Source organism: Argopecten irradians, chromosome 2 (assembly GCF_041381155.1).
Source record: "Argopecten irradians isolate NY chromosome 2, Ai_NY, whole genome shotgun sequence".
In the NCBI taxonomy this organism is placed as follows: Eukaryota; Metazoa; Mollusca; class Bivalvia; order Pectinida; family Pectinidae; genus Argopecten; species Argopecten irradians.
In genome coordinates, this window is record NC_091135.1 from 7004482 (window position 1) to 7032378 (window position 27897).

General features: G+C 33.7%; 1 protein-coding gene across 3 annotated transcripts; it reads right to left on the bottom strand.

Annotated features, from left to right (window-relative positions):
- Positions 1-1289: 1289 nt before the first annotated feature.
- Positions 1290-27897, bottom strand: LOC138314287 (polycomb complex protein BMI-1-like). 3 transcript variants are annotated; one of them, XM_069254550.1, is made up of 10 exons: positions 15305-15801; positions 10389-10500; positions 9406-9502; positions 8889-8944; positions 6629-6676; positions 5328-5433; positions 4903-4963; positions 4336-4434; positions 4033-4113; positions 1290-3082 (listed from the first exon to the last, which is right to left on the bottom strand). In XM_069254550.1, exons 2-10 carry the CDS (start codon positions 10498-10500, stop codon positions 2264-2266), a joined length of 1479 nt encoding a protein of 492 aa, XP_069110651.1. In that variant the 5' UTR covers positions 15305-15801; the 3' UTR covers positions 1290-2263. The 3 variants fall into 3 exon arrangements, with proteins under 3 accessions (XP_069110651.1, XP_069110652.1, XP_069110650.1); XM_069254551.1 differs by lacking the exon at positions 15305-15801 and adding an exon at positions 12659-12912; XM_069254549.1 differs by lacking the exon at positions 15305-15801 and adding an exon at positions 27770-27897 and having other exon boundaries at positions 1292-3082.

A 27897-nucleotide genomic window follows, 5' to 3' on the forward strand; every position in this document is an offset into this window, starting at 1 on the left:
AAATAAATCCTTTTTAACAGAAAGTATCTGGCATAACAAAAACATAACTGTTGTGGTAAACCCGTTTTCTACAGGGCTTGGTATAGATTAGGAGTTCACACAATTGCTGATCTTCTGAAAGATCAAATAAACATAAATTTTTACTCTTTTGAAGAATTTTTACAAAAATATGATAATTTACACACCAACTTCCTTCAATTTCAAGGACTAATATCTGCTGTTCGTAAACGTCTGCCTAACCCTCAGCCACAAAATCTATTACCACTTATACGTCCATATGTTCCCCTAAATATACAGATTTTCTTTTCAAATATAAAAAATTCAAAATTTCTATATGCTATTCTTAATAAGTCAGAAACTGAACCTACAGGTAAGCAGAAATGGCAAGAAGAATTTTTATTAGATGAAGAAGAGTGGAAGCATATTTTATAACATTCCTTTTAAAGTAACAAAAAACACTAAACTTCAATGGCTTCAGTTTCGTATTTCTCATTATATTCTGACCACCAATTCAAAATTATTTAAGTATAGTATAGTAGCTAGCCCTATGTGTACTTTCTGTAATTCAGAGAGAGAAACAATAATTCATTTAATGTGGGAATGTCGAGAAGTACAAAATCTATTGCAAAACTTTGAAACTATTTTAGATGCTCTTTATATTCCTTTTTCAATTAACAAACAATCCTTTCTTCTTGGTCTTACAACTAACAACCTTAATGCACCAGTTGATAATGTTATACTTTTAATCATTAAACAATACATTTTACAGAACAAGATGTTTTCATAAAACCTTAAATATAAACACATTGGCAAAAAATATAAAAGAATATTATAATATTCACAGACACATATCAAATGGTCAAAATGATTTTTTGAAAGCAAAATTTATAAAAAGTTGGAGTAAGTGGACACCGTTTATACAATTTGATATATGAACTCTTTTTACGAAAATAAATTAAGAACCAAGGATAATTAATTTTAAATCCTGACAACTTACCGGTATTACTTTCAACAAATTCTCTACCATTAAATAAAAAATACATATTTCCACATCTCGACTCTATCCTCCTATACAACTTTTTCCTCTCTAACCTATCTTTCTTAACCTCTTATAAATGTCATGTATGTCTGAACGAATGTGGGTGTATGGAAACCTTTGAATGTATATAATAATTTAAGTAAACTCTTTGGTATATGTGTGAGGGTGAGTGTTTGTATGTGTAAAAGTATAAATGTGAATGTCATGTAAAATTGATACAAATGAAATACTTTTGTTTTTGTGTGTTTATGATGTTAAATTAATTGTCTTTGTCTGTATTGTCTGTAAAAATGAAAATGATTTCAAAAATAAAAAAATTATAAAAAAAAAAAAAAATCGTAATGCTTAATTAAAATAATTCTTAGTAGTTAAATTATAATTTCATCGTGGATATATCATTTACATTTAAGACAGAAATTTTAAAATTGTTATTGAAGCATTTCAAAATTATGAAGAACACGAAAAAAGTGTAAATTATTGTGGATACGAGAGTCTATATTTCATCTCATATTTTAAGCAAATTTAATTCTGGTCGTTGTGTGAAATTTCAAACTGTAGATATTATACCAAACAAATAACGTAAATAAATAACTGAAGATTTTAAAACATTTTGTAGTTGATACAAAATGGTTTTATGATAAGCAATTTCAATCTTATTGACAAGATACTTTGAGAATTTAATATAACCTAAGTGAACTTGCTTTGACAATGCAATTTCTTAGAAGTCGTTAAATGACAATCTCAGTTAGTTATAAACCATTATCTCGTTATTTTCAAGAAGCATCTAATTTGTTGTAAAAATGCAGCAAGACAATCTTCCATAACATTTCCCCAATGTAAAAATTGTGCTAATATTACACATGAACATAATTTGTGTCATTTTCTTTTAAAGGGTCCTTGAGAAGAAGTCAGAAAATACTTCACTTAAACGAGCACAGAACTTCATATACTTGTAATTTAAATAATAAGAGGTTTAATGTATTCAATACCGGGTATCAGCATGAAATCCATCAAAGATGTTTTTTCGAAAAATAAAACAAACTTGCAAAAATAATCACAACAAAGCCTACTGCAACTAAAACTGAAAATTGTCTGAGGCTTTTCCCTTCATTTAGCCCAAGCATTTAATTGTTTTTTGGTAGTTTTTTTTGAAAATAACAAACTTCCATTCGTAAAATTACACAGGGCATGGCAATTAAATTGCTCAATAGACACAACACACATTTAGTCGCCCATGTGTCCATTTAAGACATGATGCGTATAAATGCCGTTGAATTTCGACGATTTCACTTTTCCTTTCACACTAAACAAACCTTGTTTCTTTTCTTTTGGTATTTTGTTACTTTTAGTATAATCTTTCGTTACCTTTGGCTTATTTGTAATAATTTTGTCCTGAAAGCGTGATTCGGCTATGTAAGAGAACTTCCCACTGCTAATTTTCTTTTTCTTTCCAGCAGTTTGTTTAAAAGCCCCTCTACTTCCGTTGCTATCGTCCACAGAGGGCGCTGTAAACGCTGGTACAGGACTATCGCGGCCATCATTAAAGTCATAAACACTTCCGCCATTGTTACTTAAACTGTTCACGTCTTCCAAAGGTTTGCATCCAGCACTATCTATGGAGAGTTTACTCAAGAGTCCTTTGCCAACAGTGGCGGGTGCCTGGCACGAAAGTCTGTCCAAATATTTCGATGTGTTTTTCTTGATAACTGGGGCACTAACGTCCTTTTGCGTGGAATCCTTCTCGGATTGCTGCGGTGGTAAGGGAGATTCGGTTATATGTTGTGTTTCATCTCTAGTCACAGATGACATCGTCTGCGCAGGCGCGGGCGCTGACGCAGTCACAGGAGTGGCCTGTGATGGTGGACTTGCTTCTGTCGCTGTTTCCGTAGGAGATGGGTCTTTTTCTTCCACAGGTGTTTCTTTCCGAACGTCCTCTGGCGTTGGTGAATGTTTCTCCATACATGGTACTTGTGTATCCTCACGTTTTCGTTTGTAGTTTCTGGCTAATTCAAAAACTGTGTATACCAGTCGTAAGGGCGATTGCTGTAAAACAATATGAACAAATGCATTAATAAATGGCTTCAGATAATTACAACACAAACTTATAGCAAGTGTTAAAGTAAACGATCATCAAAACTCTGGAAATCGAAATGATATTCTCCATATTTTTTTATTTTTTATAGTCTTCACTGTTCTTCTCGGTTATACAATACAATCGGAATAGCACAATAACTGTGGATAAATAGTGTTACATTATTAAAGTGAACACTGTTAACGATACCGGTATTCCTCAGGATTGCATTTACAATGACGATGCGTGCAAAGCAAGAGCATAAACGATTACAGTTGTGGAGTTTTGATCGTCTTAGCTAGCGGATTACACACAGAGATCAATGTTGAACTAAAACTTTAGGTGGTGAAGAGGGTTTTCAAGAGATATATTACACCTTTTGCAATATACCTTACTTTTATTCTGTAATAAGGAGATAACAAGTAGAATTCACCCTCTACTCCAGAAGGGCACATTTTGTCAAAAGTGAAACAATCATCGGTAGATTATCCTAATGTATTAATTAATCCCGAAAGGTATTATAAACACATTTTAAAGATGCTCCACCGCCGACAGAGCATAAATGACATTCATCATTTTTGGTGTTTAATCGTGTATAGATATGTCTAATTAACACACAAAAAATATAAATTATTTATTTTGCCTTTGGTGCATGCGCAATCAGTACTTCATTCCATATAGAATATAGTGCCACTGAATTTTTTCGGGATGCAATTAATTTTTTTTTTACCATTTTTAACTTGAAGTAAAATTAGAAGCTCAAACTTTTCGATGATGGTAATGGTGTGAATTAAGTATCTTTTGTAACTGAAGAAAAATACTTAATCGTCTGCTCCTGTTTTTAATAGTGAAAAATACCATTTGTAAGCGGTGGAGCATCTTTAATCAAATAAAGCGCATGCTACAAGTTGAAAACCCTTACCCTTCTCCATGTGTAGATATAAGCCACGTCCATAAGGGTAAAAAGATCATCCAGAGGTTCGAAGGAGTGGAAAATGTCGATCTGAAAATGCGCACATCTATGGTTAATAACAAATGGTAACAATTAAAGCCAACAATATGCGCATGTTTGAATTATTCTCTATTTTAGTATCTCAAACTCAAAAACAAAACAAATCATACCAAATGATAATTTTTTTGTTCAACCATAACTTTTTTTTGTTGCTTCTTACCTTGATATTGAATTTATTTTACCATAACTCTGAATGGAATATAAATGGCGTACCTTATAGCGAGATGGCAGATCAAATTTCATCCGAATGAATTTTTTGAGATGACCAATGGTCACAGCAGCTGGACATTGTAGATACCGGACATCCCGTTTCTGTAAAGTAAATAGCTATACGTGACTGAACCGTTCATGAATAAGCCAGACCAAGGAACAAAAAAATCCATAAAGGTAATGTTGTGAGTTACATAATGGTAACCGTATGGAATAGTCAAGAAATAACAAGAAATAACAACATAAAGTAAGGATTTGGAATGGAAAGATGAGATGATAGAGATACAAGACATTATTCATTTTAAATAATTTTACTCATACAAATCTTTGAAATATATCATTTTTTGAAACGTGAAATTTTAATCTAGACCGTCTCAAGCTATCTACTACCATCGCAATGTAGTATATATCCATAGATTTTATATATATCACATCTCTTACAGTATTTTCCTTCACTTTTTCAAATTGACAATGAACTCTTGAAGCCAAGTTTGCGTTTTTAATTTTCGTAATCCGAATATATGATGACTGTATCGTAAATTTTGCGATTTTCCCCTTTGTTGAACTTACTTTCATTCTATCTGGGTTCTCTTCATCGGGAGAAGAATCAATGACATCTTCTGGAATACATCTTCAACGAAAATACGATATTTATTCAACACATGTGTTTCTACAACAATGTAACTACAGAACCTTCATTATTTAGCCGTCCATAATCTTTATGACATTACATTTAAAATTTTAATCAAATTTGTACAGACCTTAGCATACTTGTAGGAAATATTCTGCGAGTAACTCGTTTTTTTTTGTCTTTTTAAATATCGTTTTAAACAGACGCATACTTTACCATGAATTACCAATGTTGGTAAAAAAGCGTTTAGAAGAATAATATTTGAAATTATAAGTAAAATAATTTTCAAAGATATCATGCAACTTCAGTTATGCAAAGAACAAAATAATGTTATTTTAAGTTGTGTAAAACGTCCAATGCTTACTCAGAATACAGTTCAAGCGATAAGCTTATCTTTTCGTCGTATGTGTAAATGAGCCTATCCTGATCCTCGTCGCCCTTTTCCTCGCTAGGCCCAGTGCAATTGTGAGCTGGCAACGAAAATATATCAATGTGTCTCTATTTTCTTGTATATACTTCACATACAATGGATTCGTATTCGATTTATTGCCAATTTATATCATGTCTAGACGATATTCCAAACCACTAAGTAAAACATATAGGTGTAGGGAAGGCAAGATTCGATGGTCTATAAATATCCCAAGAACATATTGGCAATTCGTCCATTCCATCAAATTTTTTAGTTTTTAAATTCATGTCTGTGCTCAACTTGGGAGCAATAAATTTAGCATTGATTTAAATTACGTCTATCTCATTAAACATAACCATCCATTTGTTTACCTATTTGTTGAGTGGACGTTATTTTGTTTATACTTATATTAAATGGATTCCTATAGTGAAATTAACCGCCGATTAAAGTTAAATGATAATCCTTTATTTATCTATCATATATAATGTTTAACCGTCTTCTAAATATTTGTATTACAAATATTCTTTTCATTTCTTTTCTTTTCTTTATTATTCATTTTTTTTTGCCTTTTTTAATATTTTAAACATTTAACAATGAATATATATATAATAAGCCATATAGGTTGTCACTGTAACAAGATTTGGTGTCAGTGCGCCCACATACTTAGAATGCAGAAATTTGACATCACCAAGTCGAAAAAATAAGTTATCCCTAAAATATATGTTCGTATGCAATATGTTATGCACCGAGTCATAGGGTGTAAAATCTGACAGCCTGGGTGGTGAAAATAACACCGATCTAAATAGGACGTCCCAGTAATTAATCATCACTCAATGGCTACGTAAACTGATATCAGGTTCCCAACGACACACATATCACATTACGTAACGGCTTGGATATGTAAACAAACGATTTGTCATACTGTCGTAGCATAAACAAAGTTAAACCCGTTCAGGCGAAAGTGTCAAAACAATTATCTTTACAATGCAACCTTTTTTTAGTTTATGTAATTCGAATCAATTTTTTTTTTTTCAAAATTAAGAATTCTTTTTCCATTAATGGAATTCTTTCAATGGCTTCAGCAAATAAACGAGGGAAACTATATCAATTTATTTAAGTTTGTTTAAATCTTCTATAACAAAATAGAGAATGCCCTTTTGATGATATATGTCTTTTCGCAATTGAAACTTTATTTTTGTATTTTTCGTTTATGTTAGAAGAATTCAAGACTAGTAATTCTTTGAAGTCGGCCTTACTTGCTTCAGGATGGGCATGGTATAGGTCCCGTCTGCGCTTCATTTCACCTGTGACGATACAAAGATTATAAGAATCACTTTTAGTAGACAATACCCATAGACATTGGTGGATGTTATATGAAATAAAAAAAGAATTGTACAACAGAGACAGCATCCCCTTGATTATATTTAAACAACAAAATATGGATGTCGCTATGGGAAAAATAACTGGATAACGGGATATAAATGCACAACCAAAATCGAAAGATGAAAAGGCAAAACAAAAGAAATAAACGTTGAAAACTGCAAAAATGCCGGACATTTAAATATTTGACTATTATTCGTTTCAAATATTACTCAACAATTTTGATCATCTATATCTATCTATATAATAAGTAAGTACTAAGTTTTAAACAAAGGGAGCAATTTTTTAATATAAAAAGGTATATATCAGCAATATATTGTATTATCTATTGTAATGTAGCTGAGATGTGTGTTCTTCGAAACAGCATAATTCAATAGATATCAACACTAGGTTTATATAGGTACTGAATTATTGGAGGCATTACACATATATGAAAGACACCAACATTTAACGCAGACCGATATCGTTTACATATATTTTTGCCAAAATGGCCAACCTACAGGGACGGCCCAATTAATCATAGCTGACAGGTAGTGTTTCCTACCGCTTTACACTGCACTGTGTGTAATCGACTGCGAATGGACAACCACGAATCAGTTTGAAAGAACACATGTATCTTCTACAAAGCTTGAATGACAACTCGCATTAATTATGGGTCATGGCATGAGACGGTTCGGATATGTTTATAAATAGTCAAATCCCCTTTGGTCGGCTTGGCGTAAATCACTGCTATCTGCTGTACACAGTTAAACATGCTTCATAATGTAGGTAATTACATTGTGACAATACATTTGATGGTGGACGTTACTGCGTGTTTACAAATAACAACAAATCCGTCGCTTTCCATGGCACGGTTATTGACAAGCACACCTTTGCTGGACAAATAATTATATATAAGTAATCTGTTTCGCTAGTCAAAATGGGAGTTACTTTAACAAGTTCTAAAATGCTTAGTCTACAATTTGAATGGGAACCTACATTATGTTTAAGTTGTTTAAATTCGTATATGCTATTCAATTATTCGTATATGCTATTCAATTATGACTATTCGATGTATCAATAGTATTCACATGTACTCACTATTTTAATATCAATTTACATTTATAATTAATACATTAGCCTTTGTATCTTCTTAGCATAATTTCGTAGTTTGGTTTCATCAAGTCATAATTACGTCATAGTTATTTTTAGTAACACACTCGAAGGTCTCAATAGTGAATTAAACGCTGTTCTTGAGCTCAAAATACCTATTGTGCATGATATATTTTAACAGTGGTCATATGATTGAACAATCAAAGTTATTATGCACTGAATACAGTTTCACTTTGTATTCCAGGTTTTGCGTCAACATATTTTTCAGTAAGACATTATGGAATTTATATGAATGTTGACCATACATATTTATTACCAGTAATTAAAAGCGGAATTTACAAAATTGAAAACAAGTTCGTTAGATACTTATAATAATTTTACGAATTCGTCATTAGAACCCAAATTCAATACAAAATCGAGTGTTTTGCAAATCCATCAGCAAAATGAAAAATTAGAATTTGAATTCACAATGTATTTTGTCCTTCTGAAAATTAAACTATGCTTGAGAAATGTAAAGTACTGAAATAAAATGTGCGGTGTCACCTTAATCCAAAACATAGCTTGTACAGGGGGAAGTGTATCATGTAACTCCAGCACTGAAATAGAAACTTCCGGTGTTCATTTCAATGGACGTTTTGTTATAAAACCAATTACAACACCTGATCCCAGTCACAAGTTATGCTCGTATGTAGTTTTTGTTTAATTTTTGTATCTCAACTTTAAATACCTGTGTTTATTTCCTTCAAATATGATAAGATGTTTATGTAAATAGAAGAAGCACATAAGCTAAATTAAATGGTGCAGTTTAGCAAGGCTGGTTCATACATGCAGTGATTGAGATGAAAGTAGGATATGTTTGCTCTGTCAAAACACTACAATTTAGTGATATCATGAGTTCCAATAGGAAACAATGGATACAGGACTGGCGTGTCCAAGTTCCATGAAATACAGTTAATTTGTGTATGAATATATGAGTTATATGAGTATATGTTCATGTGCGAAATGTTATAAGTATTTGTAATATATTTCTTTAGAGTTGCTTACTTTTGTACAAACCAGAAACTAACTTGTATACAAGGTCTTGTAGCGTTTTGTCCGATCTGAAAGTTAACAAAATAAACCATGAATATAAATCATCAATGTTATTCTTTTGACTAATAGCGAAATAATGTTACAAAACACTTCATCAATATATTCCATTTAACAAGTGCCAAGGAAATAAAGGTCATAGTTTTAAGTATGCATTTTTTCGTTGTGTCTCCTTTAGACATTGATATGTTTTCTGAACATTTTCACTCACATCTAGCAATAGTCTACTTCCGAACATTTTTAAAATGTACTTTAAAATGAAGGATAGCTTCATAAACGTCTGTGACGGACGATCGGGTAACTTTAGAACAATGCTTTCACGTCTCAGTGTAAATGATTTGTTCCTTTATTCCCGGAGTAGTATGGAACCTGATGGATTGAGAGACTGAATACACAGCACCTTTACAAACACTGCACAGAAATCAATTTTCAGTGCAGTACATTTGTTGTGGTAGGAATGTGAATTACTTACTTTACATTCTGTAGTGGTTTGGTCTTGTGAACCATGACATCACAGATAGGACAATATTTGCTCGATTCCAAGTATCGAACGATACATGTTCGGCAAACTGAAACAAACAGAGATGCATTTGAAAGAATTTAGTGTCCTTTTCAAAATATATATGTGCTATAGTGGCGAAGATGTTTAAGTGACCTTTTAAGGCAAATCAGTTTGTGGGATATCATTGTGAAACATCGTAGAAATGCTGTTATTGCCGCATGATAATGCTGCATCACTGAATCGTAAGACCGACAAGGGGCAAACAAAAGAACCATGGGTGACAGTATTACCTATAAGTATTTAAGCACTTTATTTCATAAGAGTAACAAGTTTTCGCCTACTTTTGTGGGAGAGATCAAACGCGAATTTAAATGTTAACATATATATGGATATTCGATTGATAGCAAACGTTCAAGATCGCGAATTTATGTATTCGCAAATACGTTGAAAATAACGAAAACGCAAAATATTGTACGCAAAAATAAAGTGCTTTACAGTATATACAGGAATAGGATTAATTTGATCACTGGTGATTAATATCTCCTCGACCCACTAAATATCGAATGACATCAATACGAAAATGTCTGCAGCCAGTCTATCTCAACGATAACTGTTTCCCTACATAAAAACACTGTTGCTACTTATTTCTCGTTTCTCTTTAAATTTCACAAGAAAGAGTTAAATGTATACATTCTTATATATATGAAACATCATGGGATATTGTTTAGTCGATAGCTCCCTTACCTCTGACTTCAGTTCACCTAATAAATCTTTGAATATTTCCTGTTTTGACATTTGTGTAATAACATTTACCATACGTTAAAATTTAAAACCAGACGTTGTCAGGACAATGGTACTAGCATATTACTATGACAATACCACAAAAATGAAACTCAGCAGCTCGTAATATGTAACTTGTTCTAATGCCACCAGAACAGTGGTAGTATACTTACATGAGTGAAGACATTCTATGATGGTAGCGGCGTCGATGTAGTATCCCCCACACAACACACAGATCAGGTGGGGGTTTAGTTCTGTTATCTTTATCCGTGTCGTCCTATGCATCTGGAAAAGTAAACAAAAGTTCATAAAGGGAGTGGGACGACTGGTATGTCCGTTCCCAGTGATGTGTTTTCGGAGTTTTGCGCTGTACGTTTAATTCTGTGTCTTTGGCGACATGCTTTCGTCACGAGTTTTGTGTTTTACGTGTAATTCTGTGTCTTTACCGACACGTTTTCTTGACACTATACAACGTAAGAGTCTCACTTTTACAGAGAGGACACAAAACGAATTGATTTTAATGATAGTTTTATTGTCATAAATCAATGACAACAGGATAAACGATTAAACACGTTTATCTAACGATTAAACACACGTTTATCTAACTTAATGACGTCCTCTTCCGAACGATTATACCAGAACCTCCCAAAACATACAGATATCATATATCAAACATGATTCCTGACCTTACAAACCTATGACCTTCAGTAAATCGTACACAAGTAGAAAATTTATCAATAAGTATATCGAACCTTCGGAACTATATGATTCTTCTTAAAATGGCATAACGTGCCCAGAAAACTTCGCAATATAAAGAATGGCATTTGAAGCAAAATGAGGTACGTACGCGTAACATCAACATGATCAACGGCCTTGACCTTCAGTATTCAATCATAATCGTAAGCCATTGTCATGGATATCTAACAACCATGATAAACTACAGACGCAATGAATACAAAGAATTCTAGATAACAATAAAATAATTCCTGTAATAACAATGTTAATTGGTGAAGTGTGAAGATAGTGAAGGAATTGAGACATCCGTGACCCATGACCTTTAGTTAATGACATTGCGGTTACAATTCTTTAAGAGAGAAAGCAATTGACAGATAACGGTCTTGGAATACCATAGCAGTTTAAGCACGACTTTGAATATCGGTCTCTCATGACCAAAATGTCCTTATATTACTATCACGTAATAATTTTACTTTCAAAACGACTTTTGAAAAAGACAAATGATGAATACATGTACTGAAACCTAAACCACGTAGTCATGAATGTTAGCTTCGTAGTATCGAATGGAATACACTAAATAACGAAAAGAATCGACCTTCAGTATTCTCTAAAACGCAAAGGTAATATATTTCTGTAAAATTGACAATTTTATATCAGACAAGAGAAAACAGCCTTTTAAACAAATTACATTCAGCTTCTGGGGGCTGTTACAGAACAGACGGACCATTTTTATGACATTTCGCCAAATTCCATAAAAGAACGGTGTCTTAACTTGAGTTAGAAATGGAAATTCGTGGTTGGAAGCATCATTTTCCGTGAAATTACTATGTCAGCATGCCAATAGCTGGAAATTGCTCCCAGGGGAGTTGACAATAGCACAAAAAGTGCTATTTATCGAAGCTCTGGCGTTAATTTGGTTTGGTTTACGAGGGCGTCACTAAAACGCGGAACCAATTATCGATTGGTTTCGTCCGGAAAAAAATGAATAGCTGCTCCCGGTTTATTTCTTAAACACATGGATTTGAATTTCAAAATCTCTGTTGCTGTTGCATACAGCTAAGCTCGTCATAATCTTCCTTTCTTTTAACCTACATTTTAGCTATTAAACTACGTAAACGCACAAGTTATCAACCAGAAGAAAATGATGATTGTAACACTAGGTGTAAGTTTTGGTGATGGAGTCGTTTAATTTTGTTTAACTGACAATGAAGTTCTTTGTAACCTATTTGACAATATACTATTTCTATTAAAACAGACTCATTAATAAGTACATTATTCTATTTATATCAAGAATAAATGTTTGGAATTATTAGCTATGTGCGTCTCGTAACTAAACCTTCCCATCCAATGTACTAAAGCGAATCGCTATTGGTGTACGCTGACATTAAGTCATTATTCCTTTAGTTTGGCGATTACGTAAGAAATGATCTTAAAGTTTATCTAAATTGGTCAGCGAGTACGTCTGATTATACATATCATCTTATAGTTCTTGATGAAAGCATCATTGTCCAAGCCCATGTTCTGTGGTCGGCAATAAAGTGCGAGACGTTACTATCAAGAAAAGAACCGTTCGATTTAAATACCCAGCATGTATCTTCGTACATATTTACGGTATTTAGACTTGTTTTTAAAACCATTCAATCAACCAGTATACTAAATTTGAAGACAGTTATTTTATGTACAAATACCACCTTACTTCACTACTAACCTGACACGACGATTTACCACCTCTTCGTTGATCGGCCTCCGCTGTGAAAGTAGTGCAAGAGATTTATACGCTAAATAGAACCCCGGCTTACATCAGGAGAAAAATTTCCATAACATAGAACCCTAAACATGATGAATAACACCGCTATTAAATACAGCGAATTTGAGATAATAAGCAGTGGAGTGACGGGACATGAAAAGTCCCTCGATATCACTTTTATGATAAGTTTTAAGCTATCATGAGAGGGAGACTAGCTAGCTAGCTACTCACGAGATGTGTGTACATATATTTATATGTATTTTATCTTTTTAATGGGTTTCCTCGATGGCTGAGCATAGCGAGACACAGCGCGTTTAGGCTACATACACAGGGAGTAACGACTCGTGATTTCAAAAATTTACATAATGACGATTTTTTCCATTTGTGGGGTCGAGCGCGTGTGTGGTTTAAGTCGGGGAGACCGTATAGTAATATACATATAGGTAAAGTCGACTCTGGATATGGCTCATTACACTCCAGGACCCATAACCCACAAACATTCACAAGAACCCAAGGCTATCTTCTACTAACTAGTACCATACGTTTTACTGAGAATAAACAGCTACATAAGAGGTATGTTCAAATGGTTCTCGTGAGTTTTTTAAAGAAAAAAAAAATCCCTGATTAATGTTTGTTTCAATTGACTTCAGACAGGCTAATTTAAATTAAAAATACATTTTTCAAGAAAAAGATAAAAGAAAAATGTAGTCATTTCGCTGTTTGTGTTTGTATTTTATGCCGAGAGTAAGCTTAATGTTCGGAAGTAAAATATATAAGGAATTACTGTCGACCATTAATCCTAAGTCGTTTCACTGCATTTTTTTGTCACACATTTATTTTTTACCTTCAAATATATTATTTCCTCCCCTTTTTTTACTTCTAAATCTGACTTTTACAACTGAATTTACGGGAGAGGATGGTTCATAAGTTGTTCACGTGTGCCTAATTCCATATGTATATATATGCAAATAAAATATGTTTAAATCAAAATCATAAAGTTTGTAATTTCTGATGTTTCCAAAGAACAGAGAAATTCCTGACTGTACAAGCAGTAAATTGCTTTACGTGCTATATTGTCAAAACATACTGTAGGTAATGTAGCTAGATTTTATATATATCTGTCATTAATTTTGTCATGTATACCATACTTAATGACAGAATCCCAACTTCGAATATGAACTTCCAATGTAAATACATTGCGAATATTAACAAAAAATTCATTCCCTAAGGTTAATTATTAAATCAATTAATGATTTTCATAAAATTAAATTATTAATATATCTCATTTCATTAAGTACACAAAGATTTAGCAGTGAATTGATATTTATTTTGAATCTTCAAAATCCATCATAAATGAAATAGCAAGGACAATCTGGACTCTGGAGCAATATTTTGGTAACAAAATCATATGATATGTCTGTAAAGATTGGTTGACATGTTGACTTTTTGAAATAATACATTTTATTTGAACTATCATCTATGTGAATCCAATGTGAATCGTCCATCCTAAACAATTATGAGCAAACTAAGCCAAACTAAGTCTCACCAGATACATTAAGTTCAAGAAAATTTATGAACATTTTAAACTGCATGGTACTTCTATGAAATACCAATCATGTGAATCTAACTTTAGAAACACTTTTAAAAAATAATGAATAGTCCATGATTGTTTTTGAAGATTTTTAAGCAGGATAACTGATGTGCAGTTTTGAGGAGCATAAGAATTGATCAATCTTAAAACAAAAGTACTGTACCAACAACATCTATGAAAATATATATGGAAGCCTTTTATTTTTCTTTACTAACTCTCTCTTTTTAATTCAATTATTCCTCATAACAAATCCTAAATTCATGAAATATTAATTTACAACATAATCACAACCTTTTAACATTTTGCATTTCATCATGATTCCAGGACAAAAACGGTTTAACTTTAAACTTAAGTTTGTTGTATAGTTGGTATCAAAAGCATGGCTATGGATAATAGATTTGAAAACATGCATGGAAAATGTCCCTTTTTAATAAATGCAATATTCATGTTATATTTTGAGCCCATGTTATTCATTGGATATTTGTGCTTTGTGATATGTGAAAATTTATGAACAAGCAAAATCTAATTGCAAAATAATTTGAACTTTTCGCATATTAAGCTGCGAATCGATCAAATGGTACATCAAATATATCTTTGCACTTATTTGTCATTTTATTAATATCAAATATAATTTATGTGTTATAATAAATGGAGGATAATTTTGGTATATTTAAAACAGTCTGTATTCAGATTGTCAGTGTATTTACATTGAATGAACTATCTACCACCAATCATGAAAAATGTTCCAAATCTATATTAAAACTACTTAAATATTGGTCTATATTTTGAACTGTCTTTTTATCATACTTCTTTATTAAGTTTACATTCGATAAATTGCGTTGCAAATGACATTTCAGCGAGGAGAATGTAAACTCTTTGATAAAGGTAACAGATTTAATTATACGATTGGATCAAGCACATCCTATTTTAAAGCTGAACCTGAGGATTTCTCTAGGTCTTCATTCATCCATGACACAGGAATGCTCAAAAAACAAGATCTATTTCAAACTAAATACCTGCAACTGGGTCCCTTGATTCACCTGTAGGTTCTTTGTGGAGACATTTTCATACCATTAACATTTTAAAACCACAAAACTCATAATATATTTCAATGCCATTCCAAGTTTATGAAATAGTTCATCAACACAACGTTCGATCTGTGCAAATTACAGTTATGCAAATTAGGCATTCCAAGTAAAAATGCTGCAATGTATGAACAACCAATCAAATTCAAAATCACTGGTCACGTGGATCTTCTGATATTTCCATATTGTTCACTTTACCGTAAACATGCACCAACGTTTGTTGTACCATGTAGAAATTTCATAAGTGGAAAATAAATAGAGAAATATCCGGAGATTCGTTGTTGGCATTCTTCATAACACACGTGGTATATTTTGTGGTATGGTCACTCGCGGTGGAACCACTTCCTAATGTCGCTTTGACTTGACCACCCTGTAGTGGCAATGCATTAAATTCCCATCTATCATGTCACGTGACCTAACAACTACGCCGATAAAACGATAGCGATCTCTTTTTAGCAGAAAAATCTAACCACAAACCGGCTGGGTCGTCTCCGGACTCCAATTAAAAGTCTGAACGTCAACGATACGTCTCTGCATATATACTGTATAAAGAATAAAAATTGATCTACTCCATTATAATATTTACTCCATTATAATTTCTAACAGAAATTTTATATCCCTGATCAGAGACGTTTTAACAGTGCTAGTTTAGAGGGCGATGTCATGTAAAAGCTATTCCTGTTATCGATATCACGTTGAACATAGAACTCACGCATGGTCAAATAGCATACATCAAATGTCTCTTTTGACGCAAAATTAAACTGGTTTGTAGAATCGCTTTTTATAACGAAATGCATTGTATGAAAACTAACTGCATGTTAAGGTCAATGAGATGGTTGGATGACAAATGTGTTTATTGAATGTCAGCACAACTTAATATATACTTCTCTGTATCCGGAAACGTAATTCACTTCAAATTCTTATCACTTGTGGTATTTTTCAGGAAGAAACGCGAATATCAATTAATGCGTGAGTTAAGAAATTCATAGCAGATACGAATAAGGAAGTTACATCTTATTTATAATATGTAATTTTATAAAATTATCGAAACATACTTTACAGTCCGGATTCGTGTTTTTAATTTCATTTTCAACCCAAGAGGTCAGTTGAGGTCATGACATAAAGATCATAGTTCAACAATGGTTTCCAGCTAGGCTGACAAGGGGGGTAGTCTTTTGTTGTGGCCATCAATTAGTTTGTTCTGTCGTTATCTCATGAATATTTATGATTTGTCATACATCGAAATCTATCTTTCTAATTAAGCACAAAATAATTCGAGAGTCATTTTGTATGCCTAAGTTGGATAAGTTATGGGGTAGAAATGATATCAGTATTTCAAATAAGAATTGTGTATATCTATAAGGTTTCAAAAATACGCTATATAATGTACCCAAGATCGACGATTAAAATACAAGACAAGTTTTCTTGCATACAAAACATATTTCTGGTGCTAAAAATATAACAATTTAATTCCTACCAAAAAAACTAAGATACGGTTACGCTGTACAATCACTTTAAAATAAATATATAGAGAGTTTACGTGTGTTTACATAATTATACCAAGGCATTTAAATTTATCAACAGAAAGCTGAATTTGAGTCGGGATTAGATTCAACAATGGTAATGCTGAGAAAGTAAACACATCTTATATGCAAATTACCCTATGAAGCAGATGTCGGTCGTTTCGAGGAGGGCCCTTTTAGAACTTGGCGCTGATTGGCTAATTTCTATGTATACGCACTCAGAAGCGACATCAGATTCCTGTCGGTCACACGCCACTGATTTCATAGAAATGTTTATAATACTTGGATTTAAATTCACTTTGAGATAAGATTTTAAGACTGTAAACTGACCATGTATTTAGTAACTTGATTCATTAAATATTTCATTACTTTTGCTGTTTGTTAGACATTTAATTCTTTTAGTAAAAAAGTCAATTGGATAAAAAAGGAAAAATTTCACAGAATTTAACAAGGAATTCATACTTGTTTGTATCAAATGTATCTTATTTTCCACAATTCTTTATTTCTTTTGAATATTAACACAATTTTCTATTTGTTGATAAAGCTATCAAAATATTAGTTTCTTAATATTTTTCTTTCATGAAAAATAAATGATGCTAAATTGTTGTATTTTAAGAAAGAATGTTTATTTTGTGTGTGAATGTAAGGTGAAGAATATTTTCACAATTGATACAATTCAGAATAATTTGATAATATTTTAAGCAATCATATTTTCTAGTACAAAAGTTAAGCCATATATTTCATATATATTTTGCTTAATTCTGCAAGTTTATTTAGCTCATTTCGTTTACATTTATGCATCTCTTTATTTTTTTAATATCATAGAAAAGATAAATTTGGTAAACCTCATATTTTTACACCACCCATTTGAATACCTTTCTTATTACAGTGTCCCTTTTATGGAAGAATATCAGCTTTTCGTATTTCACTATCTTATTTTAGAATTTTTGTATTATCTAAATTCCATTTAAGCTATATTTAATTATATTTTTTTATTTCAATGTAAACCACTTTCGTTTAAATAATAACTACATTTTGTATATCCCATCACAGAAACACATGTACACCAAACTTTATTCATTTCATTGAGATCATCTTTCCTGATGTAACATATTTAAAATAGATATACTAAGTTATATAATGTAGTTTAGTGGATTTGGTGGTATGGAAATTGGATAAGAATTAAACAATTTCACAAGAGACAAACATAATTTGTCCAGATTTGATTGTCTACAGTATAAATTATGACATAAAATTCATATAACTTTATGTTATATGCTCATGTCTTATACACAGTGATATTAAATTGATAAAATTAGCACATTTGATACCTTTCAGTCCATCATTGTTTTCTTTTTTGCTCTGATATTTATGCTTTAAATTAAAACAATTACTGTATTAACCAGGGCCTAATTAAACAGGCATGGATTTAAATTTCTCAAAATGGTCCTCAAACCAAATTATTAAAATTTTGGTATTGTCTACTAATGGTTTTTTTTCTTCTTGGTGTTTCCTTTTGATGTGAAAATTTGATGTAATGCATTTCTGGAGGATTTTTTAAGTTGCCATTTAGTTACTAAGTCCAGACATACACATAAAATGATTTCCTTTAAAAAAAATCTTTAGCAATTAATAGGCAATTTTGCTTCTTGCTGTATATCAAAAATATGGGCTTAGAACAATAAAGCATTCAGAATGGATCTGGAAAAACCCTAATCCAACCCATTCTTTCATTTCATTAATCATTCTTTTTAATGATTGGCCATGCTATTTATTTACTGAAATGAAATTTGTCTAACTACTTTACATATAATAATATATTTCAAAACAATAATTTTAGCAAGCTGATAAATTTATCTCATTTTTTAGTACATTTACTTATTCTGATAAATAGGGGTAGTGTAACATTTTATTTCAGTCATTTCCAAATTGGTTTACTTATAACTCATCTTAGTCATTTCATCAATTGAATGATTTCACTGAAGGAATATAAAACGGTTTTGTCAAACAGAGCCAAAACCACTGCACAAATAATTAATTTATGGATTTACTAGTACATATATCTGCAAATTTTAAGATATTTAAATTTCTTCTTTATTAATCATAATGTGAACTTAAAATCTAAAATAAATACTATATTTGCATAGAATCTGATATTGTATATAAATATTCCGTACACAAATTTAACTTTACATTTATTTATATAAAAAATAATAATTAAGTATATTTTTCCCCAAACTATTGTGGACGTGTAATAGTATTCGACTCGGAAAGTAATCTTTTTTTTTTTAATTCCGGAAACAATTAACCCGCCTTTGACAAGACCGACATTTAGCTAACCACTTTGGATCTGTCAAGGCATGTAATTTGATCATAGGCTGGTGTTACGTTAAGTAAATTACATAATGTTAAAACATGATTTATGACGCTCCCGCGTACACAAATATGCTTGTAAAGTACCGTACTGCCGTATGATTTACAAGCGTTTATGACGCTTAGATGAAAAAGTGACGCCTATTTAATGAAGTTGGTTACGAAGTATAAGAAGCCGTGTGTCATGATATTTACATGGGCGATAAATAGGCCATTATTCTCACACTAAACCGTCGACATGGCGACGACCGGGTCAGCCTCAAGGTGGTCACGTGACGGTCAAACACACACCACCGAAGGGGACATGGACAAATTACAGTTGTAACGAACCACGTGGTCTTGCTTGCGTTTTCCGTAAACAATAGAAGTATCGTTATAACTTGGATGGTAAACGTCTATATTGCCGCGGTACAACGCTAGATGACAAAATATTCATTAGTAAAGATGCTCCAGAGCAGCCGTGGACGACGTTATTCAAGCGTTCTAATGATATCAAAATGGCAACGTAACGTAACAATACGCAGTAGATATTTTGAGTCTAATAGTTCGGCGCGTGATTGTACAGTATATGTTTGTATTTTAAGTATTTTAAATTGATTGTGACAGATTTAACTTTGACCCGTTTTCTAATGGTGAAACAACACAGAAAATTATTTGATTGCTTACATTATTAGTTACATATCTTAAGACCAGTACAGTTTTATATATACTGGATACGTGCTCTAAACATCACAGATACATTGAGCTGATACGGAGTTAGAACGGAGCCAAAGACGACATCACTATCTATCTAAGACTCTATCGAGCTACTATATATTGCAGCTAATACTGAATTGTTTCAAATATACAAAGTCTGGCCGTATTCCGTAATGCCGCGCAACAAAAATCAAAACCAAATTTGACATACTTCAACTCGAATATCCGATACCAGCTGAAGATTCGATTAGTCGATACGCAACTGCGGCAGCAATGTATAGACTAGTCTGACTATCTATAGACTGTAGGACTATTAGAATCAAATCACCATGGCAACCATAATACACTTGTCCACATTGAGATGAGCTGTTACAAACAATGGCACGAACGTGACGAGTACTTATTTTTTCACAATTGCTGCTTTCGTTTTGAGAGCTTGTACATTATTGCAGCGACTAGGTCACAAGTTACAACAGTAAAGATCATGATCGCAACCGCCAATCTAAGGTCACCGTAACAACAGTCCAAGGTCGTGGTCGAAACATCTCAGATTACGATCGCAGTAGTTTAGGCCACAGTTGCAATATTCAAGGTCATGGTCGCAACAGCAGAGATCAAGATCGCAGCAGTTAAGGTCATAGATGCAATATTCATGGTCATTGTGTTTACAGCATAGGTCATTATGGCAATAACGGAGGTCAAGATCGTATCAACCAAGTACTCGATTTTAAAGTGTATACAGAATGGTTTGGTATATAAGGCCTGATAAATGCTGATAAAAGGTCAGGGTCACAACTGTTAAAGAGTCACAGACGTAAACCATTATACAACACAAATATTCATACCATAACCGTTTGTACACTGTAACTACCCATGTCTCACACCAGAGCCGTTTGTACACTCTTCACATCAGAGCTGTTTGTACACTGTAACAACCCATGTTTTACACCAGGGCCATTTGTACACTGTAACAAACCATGTTTCACACCAGGGCCTTTTGTACACTGTAACAACCCATGTTTTACACCAGGGCCATTTGTACACTGTAACAAACCATGTTTTACACCAGGGCCGTTTGTACACTGTAATAACCTACGTTTCACACCAAATCTGTTTGTACATTGTAACAACCCATATTTTACACAAGGGCTATTTGTACACTGTAACAACCCATGTTTTACACCAGGGCCATTTGTACACTGTAACAACCCATGTTTTACACCAGGGCCATTTGTACACTGTAACAACCCATGTTTTACACCAGGGCCATTTGTACACTGTAACAACCCATGTTTTACACCAGGGCCATTTGTACACTGTAACAACCCATGTTTTACACCAGGGCCAATTGTACACTGTAACAAACCATGTTTTATACCAGGGCCATTTGTACATTGTAACAACCCGTGTCTCACACCAGGGCCATTTGTACACTGTAACAACCTACGTTTCACACCAAAGCCGTTTGTACACTGTAACAACCCATGTTTCACACCAGGGCCGTTTGTACACTGTAACAACCCATGTTTCACACCAAAGCCGTTTGTACACTGTAACAACCCATGTTTCACACCAGGGCCGTTTGTACACTGTAACAACCCATGTTTCACACCAGGGCCGTTTGTACACTGTAACAACCCATGTTTTACACCAGGGCCGTTTGTACACTGTAACAACCCATGTTTTCACACCAAGGCCGTTTGTACCTGTAACAACCCATGTTTTACACTAAGGGTTTGTACACTGTAACAACCCATGTTTACACCAGGCCATTTGTACACTGTAACAACCCATGTTTCACACCAGGCCTTTGTACACTGTAACAACCCATGTTTTACACCAGGCTTTGTACACTGTAACAACCCATTTTACGCCTTTGTACACTGTAACAACCGTTTACCCAGGGCCATTTGTACATGTAACAACCTGTTCACAGGCCTTTGTACACTGTAACAACCTACGTTTCACACCAGGGCCGTTTGTACACTGTAACAACCCATGTTTCACACCAAAGCCGTTTGTACACTGTAACAACCCATGTTTCACACCAGGGCCGTTTGTACACTGTAACAACCCATGTTTCACACCAGGGCCGTTTGTACACTGTAACAACCTACGTTTCACACCAGGGCCATTTGTACACTGTAACAACCCATGTTTTACACCAGGGCCGTTTGTACACTGTAACAACCCATGTTTCACACCAAAGCCGTTTGTACACTGTAACAACCCACGTTTTACACTAAAGCGGTTTGTACATTGTAACAACCCATGTTTTACACCAGGGCCATTTGTACACTCTAACAACCCACGTTTTACACCAGGGCCGTTTGTACACTGTAACAACCCATGTTTCACACCAGAGCCGTTTGAACACTGTAACAACCCATGTCTCACACCAGGGCCATTTGTACACTGTAACAACCCATGCTTTACACCAGGGCCATTTGTACATTGTAACAACCCATGTTTCACACCAGGGCCGTTTGTACACTGTAACAACCCATGTTTCACACCAGGGCCGTTTGTACACTGTAACAACCCATGTTTCACACCAGAGCCGTTTGTACATTGTAACAACCCATGTTTCACACCAGGGCCATTTGTACACTGTAACAACCTACGTTTCACACCAAAGCCGTTTGTACACTGTAACAAACCATGTTTCACACCAAAGCCGTTTGTACATTGTAACAACCAATGTTTCACACCAGGGCCATTTGTACACTGTAACAACCCATGTTTCACACCAAAGCCGTTTGTACACTGTAACAACCCATGTTTCACACCAGGGCCGTTTGTACACTGTAACAACCCATGTTTCACACCAAAGCCGTTTGTACACTGTAACAACCCATGTTTCACACCAGGGCCGTTTGTACACTGTAACAACCTACGTTTCACACCAGGGCCATTTGTACACTCTAACAACCCATGTTTTACACCAGGGCCGTTTGTACACTGTAACAACCCATGTTTCACACCAAAGCCGTTTGTACACTGTAACAACCCACGTTTTACAACAAAGCCGTTTGTACATTGTAACAACCCATGTTTCACACCAGGGCCATTTGTACACTGTAACAACCCATGTTTTACACCAGGGCCATTTGTACACTGTAACAACCTACGTTTCACACCAAAGCTATTTGTACACTGTAACAACTCGTGTTTCACACCAGACCAACACCAACGCACAAGGTTAACAAACAGATTTATTAACCTCCTATCTTTTACGAACGATAACATAGTGTAAACATTATACAGCCTTATGCAAAAGGACTTTGACTGTCGTTTACACACATAAACGAGACCCGTCGTTTGTTATTGGCAGTTTGAAATCTCCAGAGAACATTGATGCGGTACGACCTATTCTCAGACAAAGATGCAACAAAGAAGCCTATGGGCTATACAGTTGCCTGCATGGAGCATTGCAAAAGCAAAGCAATGGACTTGGTGGTGAACTATGACGGTGTAGGTTTTACAATATTTTAATCTGCATTGCATAGAATACTTGAACCTTACAACATTCAGTACCGCGATTCATTGACATCTGATTTGTAATTATTTTTGTTTTTGTTTTAAGTCAAGTATATTTTAAAAATCAGATTAACATACGTGCCATTTAGGGTAAGTGTGATCCTTGTTATAATAAAGTTTTGTTATCTATTTGCGATCAGTTATCGATCTCTTCGGGCTTGGAAGTGACATTTTAAACACTTTTGAAATTTTGATTTCTCCATATTTTATTATCTCAAATTAAAAATTGAATTAAAATTGCAAATCAAATATTTGACATAATTATGCATATACACGTTTCAAAAAAAGTTTACGTTTTGTGAAATTATCGCAACTATACACTTTTATTCTTTTATTCTCGTGTATTGAAATGGTTGGCGATATTCTTGGCATTGTGTAAGTAGAGAGTTTAGAATTTTCAATATTTTCAAATCTTACTGAATACTCGATCCGTATCGTACCGACACAATTTTTAGAATACGAGCGAGAAATTCTGACACACATATACAGGCACGGATCCAGATTGAATTGTCACAATATTTATTTATCAATTATGAACCTTAAACGTCAAATTAAAAGACCTTTAACATGTATATGATATGTAATCAACATCAAAAGCATATACTTCATATATAGTACATGATATTGAAAGAAAAATATTGGACTTAGGACATCACCTTGAGGAACTCAACGTTTGGACAAAAGTGCAACTTTATACAGAAACGTCATCAAACAGGTTGTGACGACATATTATAATATTAATTCGGCGTTCCTAAAAATAGAAACAATGACACCGACTTGGTATGCAATATGTATTGACTGTACATGTATCAGCCTCTTTGTAATTAAGGTGTACAGCACAAAATAATGGATATGGATAATGTATAACAACTAGCGATCGGTTGACATTCACTAATTCGCTCAATTTAAAGGAAAAAATGAAATTATATCTCCAAAATATGTAAACACGAAATACGTAATCTTTGTGAGAAAAATATCTACCCCTACCAAGTAAAATGATTTGTTTTAATTAATTAATATACCCAGATAATTCGTAATTGTAAATATGTAATGATATATTCCCTGGTGTAAATGTTAAAAACATGTTAAATCCGGTTCAAGGTTATAAATAAAGCTAGCTTAAAATTGGGTTTAGTTCTATAACAACCTCACACCTCATAAATTTGATCTATCCGTCGCCCAGTTGGGCTGACCGCTCGCGCTGAAAGAGATAGGGCGATGTCCAGCTGTGTTCGCAGCCCACCCATACAATCAATTACCGGACTGAAACTCTGAATGGTGACGTCAGGGGCCACATTCCGACTCAAATTTCATACGATTGATTTTCAAATATACTGCGAAAAATATCATGAAATTGAGCCAAAAAGATTGAACTTAATCTAATTCCGCAATAGGTATTGAGAGTAGCAGAAGCCGTTTGTTCTATGCATAAGTCGAAACGCAAAGACCCACACGCTAGCACATGCATGGTTCAGACCAAGAATAGGCGTACAAAGACTCGATTATACCGGGGAAGTATTTTTCGAAAGAATCCTGATTTTTTAAACTAAGAAAAAAGAACAATTATATAATATAAACTATTGTGCTCTCAGCGATGTGAATTTGTTCTTAAATTTATAAGTATAACTTTAATTTGTCAATAATAACAATGAGTCTGTCTGTTAGAGCTTTCTATCTTATATACATGTATGAATACTGATGTTTAGAAGTTCGTGTCAGGTCCCTGTGTGTTAGTGTACGTAAGGCATCAGGAATCTGTACGGTACCGATGATCCCTATAAAATTGTATTATTTCTGTGTAGTTGCTTCCAAGGCTTTGGATTAGACTTGATTTGGCACTGTCATATCGATTCGGCCCCAAGAATGATTTTTCCGGTAAATCGTGACGTCATGAAGTTCGAAATTACTTCAACGTGCAATACACAGCACACAAGAAGTGTGCGTTGCGATGCAGAAATTGAATATTATCAGACGGAGAGACTTCCCTTTACAAATAAGCTATCAAAGCTATATCTTACGATTTATCAAAACTGCCAGTAGAATAGAACCATTTATTTGTAGTTTTTTGGCTGCACGAGATAACCCCATGCACCATGTGCGCCGGTACGTCGCTCTAGCGGAACGCCATATTACGTGATCATGCGCAATCAGGCTGCTCTGCATGGCTCTGCTGCATTATGTTTCCATGGTAATGCAAGGGTATATTGCATTTCGTTTTTCAACCGTGAAAGATAATTTTTAAAATTACAACGATAACATTTGAGGGTAGCAGGTAAATCGTAAGAAAATTGTATTTAAACATCTCCACGCAATTATCATTCGTAGCATTACGACATGCCATCCTTGAGAATTCTTACTTAAAATGATTTATGATAAGAAAAATTAAAATATATTTCAAAGTCAATCTTGTGTACTTAGTGTGATTTTTGTTGAATATCTATATTTCTCACAACATATATATACACACCAAGGTTATAGATTAATCATCCATGAACTGTCAATATATTCCATCAAAATGTCTTTTTTAATCCGACTTCTCATATTCAACATATTTTGATATCTATTCAATAAACGTGTACGTGTCAACATGTCCCTTAATCCCCTATGGGTGTCTACGCCACACCTGTCTACGGACAAACATCTTCTCGAGTTCGCTAGATCTCAACCCACATCTGTTCTTTTATAATCGAGAGGAAGAGCGAGACAAAAATAAGCAAAATTCGTTTCTAATTTCGCATTGTGTGGACACACGAAAGCCCATGGCTTCACATTCAATACCGGACTGGGATGTCCGTCGACCTCTCCAGAGAAGATTGCTGTCGATTTTACTAACAGCACAGCTGTCATTTATCACGAATGGGCTGTTCGGTTTGCTCTGCTCGCCCTAGCCGGGTCGGGGGCCTTCGGGCGTGGAGAATTTTTGTCGAACCTAGAGGCTGTGCGATATAAAACGTCACACTTTGCATCGCTCTACCCCCCGCGACGTTTTCCTCAACAGATATGACCTTTAATAGTTAGAGTACAAACGGCTTTTAAAAACATTCGATATATTTTCTGTCTGTTCAAAAATCGAGTATGACGGCCATTTAATTAAATTAACCTTTAAAATATCACTTTTTATGCACAATATCTGTGGTGCAATTATGCAGTCAATTTTTTAAAAGATTTTTTTCTTCACCTAAATCACATTACCATTATAGATGTTCTGTTCCTTTGAAATATATAATTCACCAATACATGTAGGAGGACAAATATCAATTTATATAACTTTCCTTAAGAATAAATATATTCAGAAAATACATTTAGATATATATATTACTGTTTTGAATAATATCTTTTAATCTTCTTCAAAATTTCACATAATTTTTTTCTAATTTTTGAATTAAATATTCAGGTTTATTATGAATGATTTAGATGTTATATTATGGTAATAATGATACTGTAATAAATTTATAATTTCTGATGACATTTATTTTACATCCGATTTTTATATATTTAATTTACATGTAATAACTTCAATTGTATAATTGAAAATATCTATGTGTTATTACACATATATAAAAAATTCTTTTTATCACAATAATATTCATAATTATATAAGTCTCTCCATAGTCATTGTAAAATACATTTAATTTAAGATATATATTTTCACATGAAAGTGTAGGTTTTATACCAATGACATTTACACTATAACTAAATTATACACCCAAATACATAAAACACATATAATTTGAGTGGTACATGTATACTCTGTCTTTCTTTTGATATACACACGATATAATCTAAAACGAATCTAGATATTTTTAAATCTTCGTGACGTAAATGACGAGTTTCATTTTACACGGGGGCCTCTTGTGGCTAAAACCTCCTGTTGGCGGCTTATAAGCTTGATACTTCGGTGTGGTCTGGTAATACATGTATATATATATGTACAGCCAACGAGAGAATCCAAATATTACACATATACACATGATTCACACATACCGAGACACGCATGTATCTCTTTACGTCAGGTAAGTATACACGATATCATGTCTAAATTCTACTGACGACAAATATTAGCTGACACACACAAAGAAATGCCTCGGTCGCTTTCTAAACACTACGAACTACCACTCCACAACTGACGCCATTTTGAAGCGTTCTGATTAGCGTGTGTGAGGTCAAATTCGCTACGTTGATCAGAACAAGATAATTACACATGCAAAAACCAAGATTTTACGAAATTAAGAAGAACATTTGATAACAAGTAATCTGTCCTTACCTCAAGTTCCGACACCGATGACAAGATGGTAAAAATCACACTGAAATATTAAACGAATTTAATATACTCCGGGCTCAAAAATTTTGCTGGCGATCACGTGACTGTGTCATTATCTTGGGGGTATAATG

Bases quoted from the DNA above. Each gene is read 5' to 3' on its own strand.
- LOC138314287 (XM_069254550.1), bottom strand. From the start codon at position 10,500: ATGCATAGGACGACACGGATAAAGATAACAGAACTAAACCCCCACCTG. The intron at 8,945-9,405 runs GTAAGTAATTCA...GTTAACTTTCAG, and splicing joins AAACCACTACAGAATGTAAA to ATCGGACAAAACGCTACAAG. The intron at 3,083-4,032 runs GTAAGGGTTTTC...ATTGTTTTACAG, and splicing joins ATATCTACACATGGAGAAGG to CAATCGCCCTTACGACTGGT.